The 14,073-nt window shown below is 44.7% G+C and overlaps 2 protein-coding genes and 1 pseudogene across 7 annotated transcripts in view; 1 reads left to right on the top strand and 2 right to left on the bottom strand.

Annotated features, from left to right (window-relative positions):
- The window catches only part of Atp7b (ATPase copper transporting beta), a 73,656-nt gene extending 61,877 nt beyond the window's left edge, over positions 1 to 11,779 (bottom strand). For all 3 annotated transcript variants that reach the window (XM_023717242.1, XM_023717241.1, XM_004633107.2), the window contains exon 1: positions 11,715 to 11,779. In XM_023717242.1, coding sequence (XP_023573010.1) covers positions 11,715 to 11,768 — 54 coding nt within the window. In that variant the 5' untranslated portion in view covers positions 11,769 to 11,779. The remainder of the gene's footprint in view (positions 1 to 11,714) is intronic.
- LOC105742428 lies at positions 14 to 502 on the bottom strand (annotated as a pseudogene).
- A 94-nt stretch (positions 11,780 to 11,873) lies between the features above and the next one.
- Positions 11,874 to 14,073, top strand: part of Alg11 (ALG11, alpha-1,2-mannosyltransferase) — a 12,467-nt gene continuing 10,267 nt past the window's right edge. The window contains exon 1 of one of the 4 annotated variants that reach the window (XM_023717245.1): positions 11,874 to 11,908. Coding sequence is in view for 3 of the 4 variants with exons in the window: in XM_023717243.1 (XP_023573011.1) it covers positions 12,693 to 12,736 (44 nt within the window). In the remaining variant the exon portion in view is untranslated. Of the gene's footprint in view, positions 11,909 to 12,667; positions 12,859 to 14,073 lie in introns of those variants that run through there. The other 3 variants (XM_023717243.1, XM_023717244.1, XM_023717246.1) reach the window with 3 other exon arrangements.

Raw genomic sequence — 14,073 nt, forward strand, 5'->3', positions numbered from 1 at the left:
AAGCTGACTTAGTTCAGTTTGCCTCATTCTCAGAAGCCTCATCAAAATTCTCCACAAGACCTGGAACCTCATCATCATCCTCTTCTCCAGTAGCAAGCGGTGCTTTTCCATCTAAAGATTGCTTGGGCAGAGCTTCAGCCAGTCTCCTTAAGCTAGTCAGACTGTCTGCACCAGGCTGGTTCAAGACGCTGGGTAGCATTTCTGTCAGTTGTTTCGTCTCAGCATGGCCTGTAATGGTGAAAGTGTTTGCTGCCAGAGATGCCTGAACTTTTGGGTTGTTGAAGTGGATAACTGTTCCCTGGTTTGTAAACATATTCACCTCTTCAATACCAGAGATACTGTTTACCCCTAACTTCTTTAATGAGAACTGAAGTTTTTTATCATCTGCTGTGGTCGTTCTATGAACCACCTTCTTCTTTCTGCAAGCAGTTCCTTTCCCACCAATGCACACTTGTGCCTGCAGTTTGGCGAGGTTTTCCTGGTTCATAATAGTTTCTTTCATCTTGTCGGAGCGGATATGGGGCAGCACAGGGGACTAGGGCTGGCGCTCAGGAGGTGTCAGACAGACCAGCTGAGATTAGGCGCACACACGCGGGGACCCAAGATGGCAGCTCAAGTTCCCACTTTTTCCACCTTAGACCCATGTGGTTTTATTCTATAAAAGTCCCTGGAAGAAACAGCTTCCTGGAGACAACCTACTCCAGCACCCCTCCTTGTCCCTCTCGGACAGGAGCTTTCTTTCCCCCAATAAATATACTCTGCTCATAACCTCCATTTGTTCCCAAAATTCATTTGCCAGTTTTAAAGAACATGAACTCTTGCCAGGTACATTTTAGGTTGGGAGATCATTTTTCTTCCTGTATCATTTGGAGGTCATCCACCCCAAGATCAGTTTTTTACTCCTATATCATTTGGAGGTTCCTTGTGTCACTACTACCTTTCTGATCTCCTTGTACTTAAAGTAAGGCCACCCCCAGGGCCTCTGAGCTGGACACACACACACACACACACACACACACAAAAAAAACTCAAAGATTCGGACTCTGTCTACAGCTTTCTTCTAAATCATCACCCAAATCACCCTCAACATTTTGTACACAGCAATCTAGGCTTTTTCTAGCCAACTTCTCCAAACTCTTCTAGTCTCGACCCAGGCTCTAATTTCAGGTACATGTTTTGGTAACACCCCAATTCTCAGTATCAATATCCATTTGTGCTGCTATTAGAAACAAACTAGGTAATCTATAAATAGTAGAATATAATTTCTTAAAATTCACAAAGGGTGGAGTCCAAAATCCAGGCACCAGCAGGCCATGCAAACACTGGCAAGGGCTGTGCCTGGCTTAAAGGTGGTGAGCTAGGAGATAGGCATGGCTTAGGCTGGCCAGGAAAGAGATCCCAGGATTTATACAGCTCCGCCTCCAGCACCCTGTATGTAATTTCTCGCAGGTTCCCACAAAATGTGGACAGAATAAATGAGACGGAACATCAGGAGGAACCCACCGAGACTTCACCAAAGCCATCCTGTGTCTCCTCAACCAGGGTGTACTTTTCTTGTTGCTCTCTTTCTCTTTTTCTCTTTTGTTTGGCCCAAGTGCACTCTGCAGAGCCACCTGCTCCCTTACCCCCTCACCTCTCACATTTTTTTTTTTTTATTTTAAAGAGAAAAAAAACAAAAAACAAAATTTCAAAACCAGATAATAAAAAGGTAACCATGTTAACACATTCGTATTGTTATCTTTAAATGAGTTATCGGAGTACAAGATATTGGCATTTAATTGTCCAACAATATTAGCACAAACCACTCCCTACTTTTCAAATAAATTTTTGGCACCAGTTTTGGCTTGTCTCATCTGATTCTTTGTTCCAGAATAGAAGGACCTGGAACAAGCTTAACTGGCAAGTCGTTTCTAAACATTTTTGACCAGCCAGCCAGGAGCCTTAGTAAAGCCCAGGTACTGAGGAGGTGTGAGCTGTGTGCCTCAGCTACTACCTTCTGCCCAACTTAGCAACACTGTCTCTTCTAGGCTTGCCAAAGGCCATTGGCTCCAGGGTTTTGGGCTTACCTGTTTAAATGCAGATAAATTAAAGACCTATACCTGGCCCCAGAACAGAGCAGCCTTTAAAAGCTATTTAACGTGACTGTGAGTATATAAAATGGAACCATCCCCATTCTCAATCCTTTTTCCATCAGAATAAATTCAAGAGATGTTTGTTTTATCCATGCAATCTAAGAGTGATTCCACTGGGTGGTTAACAGAACTTTGCTTGTGAAAGTCCTGCTGTTAACTCATAAGAGGGAAAGGACCAGGCAAGGCCAACTAGTGGCTCAGCCCCCTCGTCCCCAAGGGTCTCAATGTGAAGACAAAGCCCTTGAGGAGCTTTCTTCTGTGCTTCTGGGTTCCCATACCAGGATGACACTAAGCTTTAGACAGAGACCTCTGTCTAATCCTGTGTAAGAGTCTCACAAGAGCCATCTCAATGTGGCCCTCAGATCTCCTCCTCCTCTTACACGGGACATCACCCCAAGAAGTCCAAGCCTAGGACTTGGCCTCCTTTTCACTACAGGTCCCAAGACAGGCAAAAGGGGATTCTCCTGGAATTTGTCACCAACATTCCACCAACTTCACCAAGAGGCTGTATCCTTGATGTGTGGGATAGGTTTGGCCCTGACAATTTAAAACAAGAACAGCTTAGCTACCATTGAGATCCAGTCTGGGTTCAGTATGAACTGAGAGTTGACGAAGGATGGAGTAGGGAACAGTACTTTAAACTATAACCTATTCTCCAGGGACAGCATTTCTGCCTGTAACATAAAAGGTAGAATGAAATGTTTATGTTCAGGCTTTAGTGGCCCTCCTACGGTACTTAGTGTAGGCCCAAAACAAAACAATGACGCCTGGATGTCTTGTTTCTAAGATCCCTATTTGTCTCTCACCAGGGTGTGGGTCTCTGATTTACTGATGATACTTTTGGGAGGTCTCTTCCATCTTTTCCTTACAATACCAAGGCCACTAAATCAGCCCCTGCCCCTAGCTGCTCTTACTATGCAGACAAAATGGGCATTAAAGTCTGTTAATTATGGCAAAGTGAGTGTGGTCACACAGAGTACAGAGGAAAATCCAGCTGCCTTTTATAGCCAATTGACAGAAGGCTTTCAAAATATACTCATATAGAATCGTTTACCAGGCAAGAGAAAACACTAGCAGGACATCTTTTCATCAGTCAGTGAGCCCAGATACTTGGCATAGGCTGTGAGACCAAACCACCTCCTCCATTAAAACTTGTACAGAGGAGTGAGCCATACCTTAGAGAAGACTAATAATCAGACTACATCTGCATGCCACCACATGGAAGATTTATAGGGATACTGGTCCTAACTGACACCTTTACAGGATGAATGAAAGCCTTTCCTGATATTCAGAAAAGGCTACCATTTTACTCAAGGTGCTTCTTTAAAAAAATCTCTCCCAGATTTGCACAACCTCTCTCTTCAGTGACAATGTGCTTCCTGGCAAACCAACAGGGTCATCAGCTTCTCACAGGAGTGTAAATCCTACTGTGACCTGCACATTGGAGGGGTCTAGGTTGTATGTTCCTTATGAGAATCTAAAGTCTGATGATCTGAGGTAGAGCTGACACTGATGCTAAGAAAAGTGAGATTAGTATGGGTCTCAAATATATCCTGACAGCAAGAAACTAAAACCCCACCCAACTCTGGGGAAAAATTGTCTTTACAGAAATCAGTATCTAGCAATTAATTAAAGGTTAGGAGCTCTCATCTTTAAGTGGAAGGAAGAAGAGGGGAAAAAAGTACAATACAAATGGGAAACACAAGACACTAGGAAGGATTTTCAAAGAAAAGCAAAGTGAATGGTTTCTCAAGCAAAGAAAGGCAAAGAGTGGAGAGGAAGACAGGAAATGGCCAAAAAAGCTCCAGACAGGTAGGGAGGAAGGGCTCCAGAGCACTGGTAGAGGGAATGACCTTGAAAAAAAGGCCAGCCTTCCATCTGATTCTGGAGAGGAGATAAAAGTAGGCTGTAGATTAAATCTATATAAAATTTGGGGCACAGATGGGTAAAGCCAGGCAGAAAGCTGAAGAAAAGCATAACCAGTGGGGTCAATCTCAGTGAGCAAATCTGTTGAGAGCAAGGGAAGGCAGAGCCTGAGCCCAGAGCTCCTGCAAATGGTGACCATTTGAGAGTCACACCAAGTTGACAAAGACAAGTAAAAGATACCTGGGAGAGCAGCTAAGATATGAATTTGTTAGCAGCTCCAACTATGGTTGTCTGAATTCCTGGCTCTGGCAAAATTGCTGGAGGTTCTCAAAGGGCACATTTTGCAATTCCTGATTGTATTTTGTCACAGGGTTCAATCCTTGGCACAAAAAGTGGAGGAGAAGAGGGTGGAAGAAGAAACAGTTAAGTCATATTTGCAAGGCTGGGAACTAGTGCAGTGGTAGAGCACTCAGCTAGCATGTTTGAGGTCCCACCCTCAGCACTAACCGCCCCTCAAAAGGTCACTCTCTGCTAGCACTCTATCTCACCAATCTTTACTCTGTTCACATTTTTTCTTTTAATTTAGCTTTTAAAAAAAAAGAAAAAGAAAAACCCCAAAACAAAACACCCTTGATACTGGAAGAGTAATGTAGTGCTAGAGCATTTGCCTAGAGCATGTGTGAGACCTCATGCTTGATTCCAGCATGACAAATGACAAACAAAAAGCAAGATATTTCAGGATTTAATTTAGGAAGAAAAAAGGAATTTCACTGGGCCATGATTCCAGTTTTCTCCCATAGATAAAAATACTAAAGTCACCTGAACTGGATACTTCCTTGATACATATGCTGTGGTACTATCTTTGGTCAGGGATCATGTCACTGGCGTAGGGCCATCTTTTAGCTTTAGAGAAAAATGCAAATAGTACTTAAAATTCAGCTTTCTCCTTTAGCTTGCCAGGCTACTGAGAACTACACTGAGTCAGGACTCCCCTGGCCTCCAGAACTCTGGACACTGAGGTCGAGACAGACTGCTCTCTTACAGCAATGCCACAGCCAATCAGGGGAGATGGCTCAGTAGAATAAGCACGTGCCTGGCAAGCTCAAGGGCCAGAGTTCAATACCCAGTTTCACAAAATTAAAAAAAAAAAAAAAAGTCAGAACTGACCTGCAGCTCTGTCAGGGTATTCCAACTCCCATTCTTCCCCTTCTGGGTTCAGCTTCCTCCAAAGGGGCCTCAGACTATTTCTCCACACACCAACTCCAATCTATGGGGTAAAGTCCAAGCTGCTGACCTGATCAACAGGGCCTTCCACAATCACTCTCCCGCTGGGCCAAGCCTCCGGGTCCCCAAGAGCTCCTTTCCATTGCCAGTCCTCTGGACTACCATACATGCTGCCTGCAGCACCCTGCCCTCCACGCTACATGACCACAGTCAATCGCTCTTCCCCTACTGAGTGCCACCTCCTCTCCAAGTTCCTCTTAAGTGCCTTGCTCCCAGGAAAAACAGACCCTTCTCCCCTGTGGGTGCTAAACTCTGTAGACATCTGTCTCAGCACCTATGACTCACAGGAGACAACCTCTCTTCACTTTTGCATATGCTTCATGGCCAGTACCAGACAAGCAGAAGGTGTCCCATGTTGTGGACTGAGTACTGAAGGACCCAGGTTACCTAGTCATTAATGCCCCCAGAGAAGCCTCCAAAAGGATATACCATTCATTCACTGGAGAACAACTGTGGGGCTCCTTTTCATACTACAGAGTCTAATTTTTAAATGGTGTAAACTAGGTGCGTACTTTTAAGATGAGCTATGGAAGGCTTGTGTGTTAGCTCAGTTGTTTAAGTGCCTGCTTGGGCAAATCCAGTCAGGTGCAGGGGACCACAGTTCAATCCCCAGCTCCACATGCCTTACCAGACCTGCCCTTAAGGCAGCCTGAGCCAGCCAAAAAAAAATCCTTCTGAACTTTTTCCTAGTGTAAAAACCTGAAAGAATAAATAAAACCTGAAACATATAACAGATAAAGTAAAATGAAAAAACTGAATGTAAGGAATAAACAATGAAGGTGAGTGAAAGAAGATAACAAAAAGATGAAGGGGAAAAATCAGGCAAGTGTATACACAGGATAGCTGAGATGACTGTATAACTAATTCCATCAGTTTCTTGAAAATGGAAAGGAATGTTTACAATTTTCATTGACTAACTCTAAATACTAATATATGTAAACTGAGCAACTACACTGAAGATAGCAATCGGCAACGCAAAAACCATCGTTGAGTATTTGTCATCGTGTTCTTCTAAATATGTACCGCTTCTAATGCCTTATCAATTATGACTATACCCTCTGTAAAATAAATTTTAAAAAAGTAAAAAGGACAAGAAAAAATTAGACTATTAAAAGCATTAATGTTCAAGTATCTGTCCAATCTTCCATACCTATATCTGTTAATCTGAGCAACAGATTTGATGACAAAAATACATAATGTAACAATCATTGTTAATTTGCTATTCTTGTGTGAAAATCCATACCATATTGTTATTCTGTTTCTGTTTTTGTTTTTTGCTATTTGTTTTTTCTTTTCTTTTTCTTTTTTTTTTTGCAGTACCAGGGATTGAAGTCTGGACCTTGCACTTGTCAGACAGGCACTTATGCTGCTGAGCTATATCCCTGGCCCTGTTTTTGCTTTTCGTGTGTGTGCTGTTTGAAATAAAAGAAAACCAAGTTAGGAAAAAGAAGAAAAGAAGAAAAAAAAAAAAACCCTAGGGAGATTGCACTACCTGTACAAATTATTGACTTTTAGGCTATGAAAAGACTTGTAAAACAACAACACATGCATGCATATGTTAATCTTACTTCACATTTATAAGAAACTAACTTATTGTTGAGACTAGATAGTAAATTAAGAAAATAAACTTTCTAAAAAAAAAAAGATGAGCTATGTTCATTATTTTATACAATAATACCAGGTGGTATGAGCAAGTATGAAGGAAGTTTGGAAGGTAATATCTTCCTAAGAACAGAAGAGCAGCACCGCCAGGGCTCAATCACAGGTCTGTCTCTTACTAGCAAGACACCTTGGGCAAGTTAATTAACTCCTGCCTCAGCTTCCCTATCTGTAAAATGATGAATTCCGACCTTTCGTTTTACCACTTTATCTTCTCTTTCTGCTCTAGCCACTGACTTTTTTACTGTTCTGCAAACACTAAGGTCATTCCTTCTGTACTATTTCTTATCAGAACACTCAAAGCAAAATAGGTGCAGTGTTTCTTCACATCCACAATTCTCTAACCTTCCAGGCAATGACTGACTACCCGATAATCCAATTCAGTTCCAACACTAGCTGGAGTTAGCAGAGAGTGGGTAAGCCCTGTGGGTGAGAGCTCAGTCCCATAAAGACTCCCCCTCCTTCTGACACCGTCATCAAATCTGGGGCATCTAAATTTCTGAATGACTGGCTATAAAGCCAGGCCCTGTCCACAACTTTCCAGTGAATACTTTACTAGAACGGCAAACAGAATTCAAGAAAGCATTTTACACAGTATTACCAGGATGGTGTGGAGTGGTGTGGTTTGGTTTTTGCAGTACTGTGGAATGAATACCCAGGTCCTCCACAATGAGCGACATCCCTATCTATGTATCTGAGACAAAATTTTTTGGTTTCAACTTGTGCTCCTTTTGCCTCAGCCCTCCAGAGTGCTAGGATGACAGGCCTGTGCCATCATGCCCAGTTTACCAGTTCATTCTAAAGGACATAACTCAGAAACAACAAATGGAAGAGATGCATAAGGCAAGGGACAAGGAGAGGTGTGCAGAGATCCCACACGCTCTCCACGCACAAAAGCCATTCTGTCCATGTATTTACCAGCTGGACATTCTCCAAACCCCATGCTCAGGGTTTTTATGGAGGTTCCAGTCCCTAGGCATGACTGATTAAATCAATGGTCACAAGTGATTAACTCATCTCCTCTCCAGAGGTTGGAGGGTGGGGCAGAAAGTTCCAATTATCTAATCACATGGTGGTCCCTCAAGCAACTACACCCAACTTAAAAGTTACTAGCAGCCCATCAAAGGCCACCTCACTACAGAAACTTCAGATATGTTAAACAGAGCTTATTATGAACAACAAAATAATGCTCTATCACTCAGAAAATTCCAAGGCCTTTAGCTATATCTGAAACATAGGACAAAGATCACGTGTAATTTACATTATCACATTTCTACTTTAGGACTTCGAGGGTCTGTGTATCCCAACCCAGACAACTCCCCCAGGAAACTGAATCATTCAGGTCTTTACTCTAATGTCACCTCCCCTAGAAGCACTCTCTGACCAGGCACTTAAAATGGAACCTTCCTTCCCACCCATGCACCTATCCTGCTTATTTTCTTCACAGCATTTACCAATACCTGAAATAACACTATTTAATCATTTACCTTCCCCCCCTCCTGATTTTCTACTAGGATATAAACTCCATGAGGGCACTTACTGACTTAACCTCAGAACTCCTGCATTCTGAATGCTCCTAAAACCAACGCCACGTGGATGATGCCAATGTCTGCCTCCAGCTGAAGCAGTAGCCAGGCTTTCTCCTCTCTTGGCTCTGGGGGTTAAGTGCCCCATGGCTGAGCACTCTGACCCTGATTCTGAGGAATAAATTCTCCTTGCCGCTGCCATTCTGGAACCTGGGGCTCAGCAGCTTTCCCCTCAAGGCAAAGTCCCTGACCTTTGTAGTTCTGAGGCTGCAAAGGGTGGAGACCTGCCACCTCTGGTGATTCCCTCAGGCCATCCTTTCCACTCTCTGGTTTCTTTCCCGCAATGGAGATCCTCTCAGCTCCATCTTTGCAGACCACAGCTTTCTTGGCGCTTTCTTTCTGGCCAAACTCACAACATTTTGAACCATCCTGCTGGGCTCCTTGCTCTTCATTCTCATCATAAATCTGGGTAAAAGCCCTCAGTAACAACCAGGCCACTGCCTCAATATTTGGCTGCTTTGAAATATCTTTTGCCAGATTGATCAGTCTGCCATGCTTAAACTCAGTCTCAGGCAGTCTCTGGACATGAGCAAAATGCAGCCAAAGCTCCCGCCAAACTGTAACAGTGATTGTCCGGAGCCCAACAACCAATGAGGCCTTTCTTCCTAGCAGAAACCTCCCCAGCCTGGATTTCATAGGCCGGCTTTCCATCAGCCTTCTGGTCTTCTGAACTCTGACCAGAATCTCCCACACAGTACAGCCGTAGCTGTTCCAGCTCTTCCCAAGTGGGCAACATCTTCAAACCTTTCCTATCTCTTCCCATAAACCATTCCCCAAAACTTGTAATCCACATGGTCAGGTTTAGCCACAGCAATCACCCCAACTCCTCCAGTACCAAATTCTGTCTTAGTTACTCTTCTATCGTTGATGGGACAAATACCCGACAGCCAAAGTGAAGGAGGGAAAGGTTTAGCTCAGTTACTGGAGGTTTCAGTTCATATTCAGCTGGCTCCAAGACAGAGTGGCACATGGCAGAGAGCAGCACTTCATGGCAGCCAAAGAGCAACAACAACAGCAACAACAAAGAGCAATGGCTACAGAAAGTCTCTCTCTGTTTCTTATATTACATTTAGGCTCTCTACCCCAGGTTAGAGGAAGTACTCACACCCATAATCCCAGCAGTACTAAATCCCATAATCCCAGCCTTGGATCACACATAATCCAGTGGATCATGAGTTAATCACAAACTCTAGACGTCCCCACCCTATGACTGCATGAGGCTTTGGGGGGACAACTAGACACAAACCATAACACCCTCCCCACCCCCCCCAACCTCATATTGTCTACTAGGATATAAACTCCATGAGGGCAGTCACTGACTTAGCTGGATCCCTAGTGCCTAGGATTCCTGTCATAGTACTCAAGAAATATTTGTTCAACAAATGGTGACACAGAATAATAATACCTCCATCAGAGCTGTGGGTGACACTTAATGTGTGTTTAGTATGTCCAAGGCCACAGTTCAATCACTAGAACAAATAACCAACCAAACAAAATCACCCCACATCAAGGGTTTTTAAGGCTCAGTGGTACAGCACATGAGCACAAGACCCCAGCAGCGCCAAAGGGGTGGGGGTTGTGAGGACCGAAGCAAAGAGAGTCCACAGAGGGTATAAAGGGCTTAATACAATGCCTAGCACATAGTAAGTTCTACAACAATGGCTACAGCTATTATCAAGAAATCCAGAAGAGGGTGAGGTCAACACGTGCCAGGGCAGTTACAGGTTTCTGAGAGGCTCTAGGTCTTGTGCCTGATCTAGAAGGATAAGGATTTTTCTCTCCAGCTGGGCATTTATCACGGTTGGAAGTGTCCCTTCCTTTGTACCAGCCACTCCTCCCCACACCTCTGATCAAATGCAGCCTTTATATGGTGAAGGATCATCTACCAACCAGCCTCTCTGCCTATTGATTAATCCACTTATCTATCATTTCCAAACCACCAGAACCCAGACATTATTTCACTGAAGGGCACTTGATAATACTTGTATCACTGAATTAATTAATATCAGAGGTGTATGGAAAAGAATCAGCCAATTCTTCAGTCCAGGCCTAGCCTAGCTGTGTATCCTAAAGAAATATTCCAGCTTTGGCATTAAAAATGAAGCACAGAGATCAGGTCCAACAGGGGCATGGTGATGTGTGCTTGTAATACCAGCACTAGGGAGGCTGAGGTAGGATGATGGCCTCCAGTTTGGGATAGCCGGAGTGAATTCAAAGCCGGCCTGGGCTACATAGCCAGTAGCTGTCTCAAAAAAAAAAAAAAAAAAAATCTTCTGAGAAAGAGAAAAAAGAACAGCAGCACCAACCAGAATGTCCATGGTAGAGGAACAAATTCTAGTGCATCAGTCCTATGTAGAGAGATTAAATTGCGTAAGGCAAATAGTGAAACAATATCAAAAATATATTAATTGGAAAATATACAGCATATGATTTTTATGCCTTTTTTTTTTTTTTTTTTCTTTTTGAGAGGGTATCACTACACAGTTCAGGCTGGCCTTGAATTCACTTTGTTTCCCTGGCTGTTCTCCAACTCTCAAGGATCCTCCTGCCTCAGCTTCCCCAGTGCTGGCATTACAGGCATGCGCCACCATACCAGGCTATTAAAAAATAAAATAAAAGACACATACAAAAAAACTAAAGATTTCTCTGTGTGTACACATACCATGTTAAGCACTTTATCAACTTCCAATACCTTGCCTAAAACATAGGTTTTCAATAAATACTTGCTGAATGAAGACACTCATATATTAGGAAAGGAACTCAAAATACTGCTTTTCATGCTATTTTTGTACTGTTTGCGTTAAGTGACCACATTAATGTAGTAGATATAACTAAAGCTCGTTCAATGGTTATTTTTAAAATTTCGGGACTTGAATATAGACCATAAAGAAATACAGTCACCAGACCCTAACTTCCTCTGGGAATTACTTTTGAACAGTTAAGGCTCTGAGGTCCTTACACCGGACTCCACGTTCACTTTGCCCTTTAACGGCGAAAGGATGAGCGGCGAAGCTCTGCGTCGCCCCTGTTCTTGGACACCTGTGACCGGCGCGCCTTTCTGGAGAGCCTCGCCCCGACCGCCGCGCCCCGGCCGCGCTCTGCGGAGTCCGCGCCCGGGAGCGAGTCCAGGCGGCAGGCAGAGAGAACCCCCGCGATCTGCGCGCAGTACGCGCGGGAAGAAACTCACTTTCCGACTGGCCTCTTCTCCGGCTGTAACCTGCCTCTCCTGCTCAGGCATCATCCCCAGAAAACACCAGCTTGTGGGTGGATTTTTTTTTTTTTTTCTCCCACTCTCTGATCGGCCCAGAGCCCAAAGGTCACCGCGTGCGAGGAGCGGGGCGGAGCAGCGCGATGCTAAAATCCTGGAAGGAGAACAGTTGCGTGGGCATCGGTCCGGTTGACTCCAACCCGATAGGGGTCTCCAACAAGCCCTCTGGCTTCGGACCAGGGCACCCTTGCGGGTTCAAGGTTGCGCGGCGCCGCGCCCCAGCCGTGGGGACAGTGAGGGCGCGAGGGGCGCGCGGGCCCGGACCCTCACCCCCACCAGCCGGCACTGCCTCCGGGTCTCCGCCACCTCAGGCCGAGGCGCTCGGGACCCGGCCTTTGGATCTCGGTCGTGCGCCGGGCAGGGACGACGGGCAGCGGCGAGCGCAGATCCCAGGGCTCCCCCACCGCCCGCAGAGGACTCGGCGTGGCGCCCGCGCAGCCCGCTTTGGGACTCCGCGCCAGAAAATGGGACGCCACGGGCAGCACAGGCTCCAGGAATGGACTCTGCCCCCAGGAGATCGATCCGCACCCCGCAGGGACCGCCCATTGGATTTCTTCTGGGCAGTGGGCTCTGTGGTCGGGGTGGGGGCACCCAAGCGGGTCTTCCAGTGGGGGCGGGGCCGAGGGCGGGAGGGGCAACTGTCCATTATATAGGCCACACCCCTTCCCGCGGAGCCACTACGGTGCCGCCCATCGGGGCGGGGCCCTGAGCACAGAGGCGGGCGTGTCTACGCCCAGGCAGAGTCTATTGGTTAGAAGGCCGTGGGAAGCTGCCAGAAGTAACCAATTGAAACACAAATCAGGCTCGTGGGGGCGGGGAGAGTACAGCAAACTTCCTAAGGAGCCAATAGAGATAAAGAATGGTAAAGAGCTTCCTGAGTTCGGGAGGCGAGGGAAAATGGCTGCCGCCAAAGGGAGTTGGTGTGTGTGTGAGATGCTGAGGTGAGGAGCCGGAAGACTGGGCTGGCAGGCGTTACCTGTGCGGTAGTGATAGTCGCCGTCCAGTACAGCTAAAATCTGCGGGGAATGGCCTGCGTTGCCATGAATCTAGGATATTTTCTCAGGTTAGTGAGTGTTGTTTCTCTCCTTTTGGGGTCTCCTAGACAGGTTGGAACAGACTAGGTCCTTAAGATCCAGATTACCTCAGCAATTTTCACCTGCCTCACTGCTGGCAGAGGGGTCGTTTCCTTCCCAGTTTTAATTTTTTCCTTTCTTCCCAGTCCTGTTAGTCTGTCATAAATTACTCAGATTCATCTTCCTTTACAATTATTTTCTAATATGTCATGTCTCCCCGCTGAAGAAACTAGCCGTTCATTCTCGTTTGTTTAACTGCCATTCATTATAAAGCTTTTTACTTTATTTTTTTGGTCTGGGTACTGGCGGTTAAACCCGTGCTAGGTTAAGTTGCAGTCCTTTTGCCTCAGCCTGCCAAGTAGCTGAGGTTACTGGCGTGCGTTTTTGTGCTCAGATGAATTCTCTATCTTAATTATTCATTGATTTTTTTGACATAAAAAGTTAAATAAAATATAGCTTTTATTTGTGTTACGTACATGACACTGTTTCTTGTCCAAAAGTTAGGAAGTAGGTAGTAGGTAAAACTCACCAAGAAAGCTACCATCTGGTGATAACCATTGTTGACATTTTGGTGACAGACCTGACTTTTCTCCACCTTTATTCTTTAATATTGTTTTATCGTAAATGCCTTGTCCTACCCTGAGAAAATGAAGACACAGCCAGTGGTGGCCAACTGTGGCACACGTGCTGCAGTGGGCTGGCAGAGCCCCTTGCGATTCTGTCACGAGTCGCTTGAGCTGATTTTTGTCTGTTAAAACCTTGGGATGCAGGTCTTTTTTTGATAAATAAGTAGATTTGGGGTTGACACTTTTAGATAAATAAGTAGGTTTAAGGTTACAGTTTGGACACTCGGTCTCTAATAGGTTTGCCTATTTTGCCCCGCCCCCTGGTGGGCTGAGCTGGCCACACACACACACACACACACATAAATAAAATAAATAAATTTTTTAAAAAAGAATAATAATAAAAAAACAAAGTTAATAGTTGCCTTTTTATACATTGCTTAAAATATCTGAATGAGAAAGTCTGTTTTCAGAGCCCCACATTCTTCTCTACCATAGGGAATGTCCCCAACTCATGCTTTATACATTATACCTTCATTATGTTTCAACCTTCTGATGAATAGTTACCTTTTATTTATTATTATTTATTTATTTATTTTTTATTTTTTTTCAAAGTTTTATTGATAAACAGATAGCAATGAG

Source organism: Octodon degus, unplaced genomic scaffold, assembly GCF_000260255.1.
Source record: "Octodon degus isolate 3935 unplaced genomic scaffold, OctDeg1.0 scaffold00051, whole genome shotgun sequence".
Taxonomy (NCBI): Eukaryota; Metazoa; Chordata; class Mammalia; order Rodentia; family Octodontidae; genus Octodon; species Octodon degus.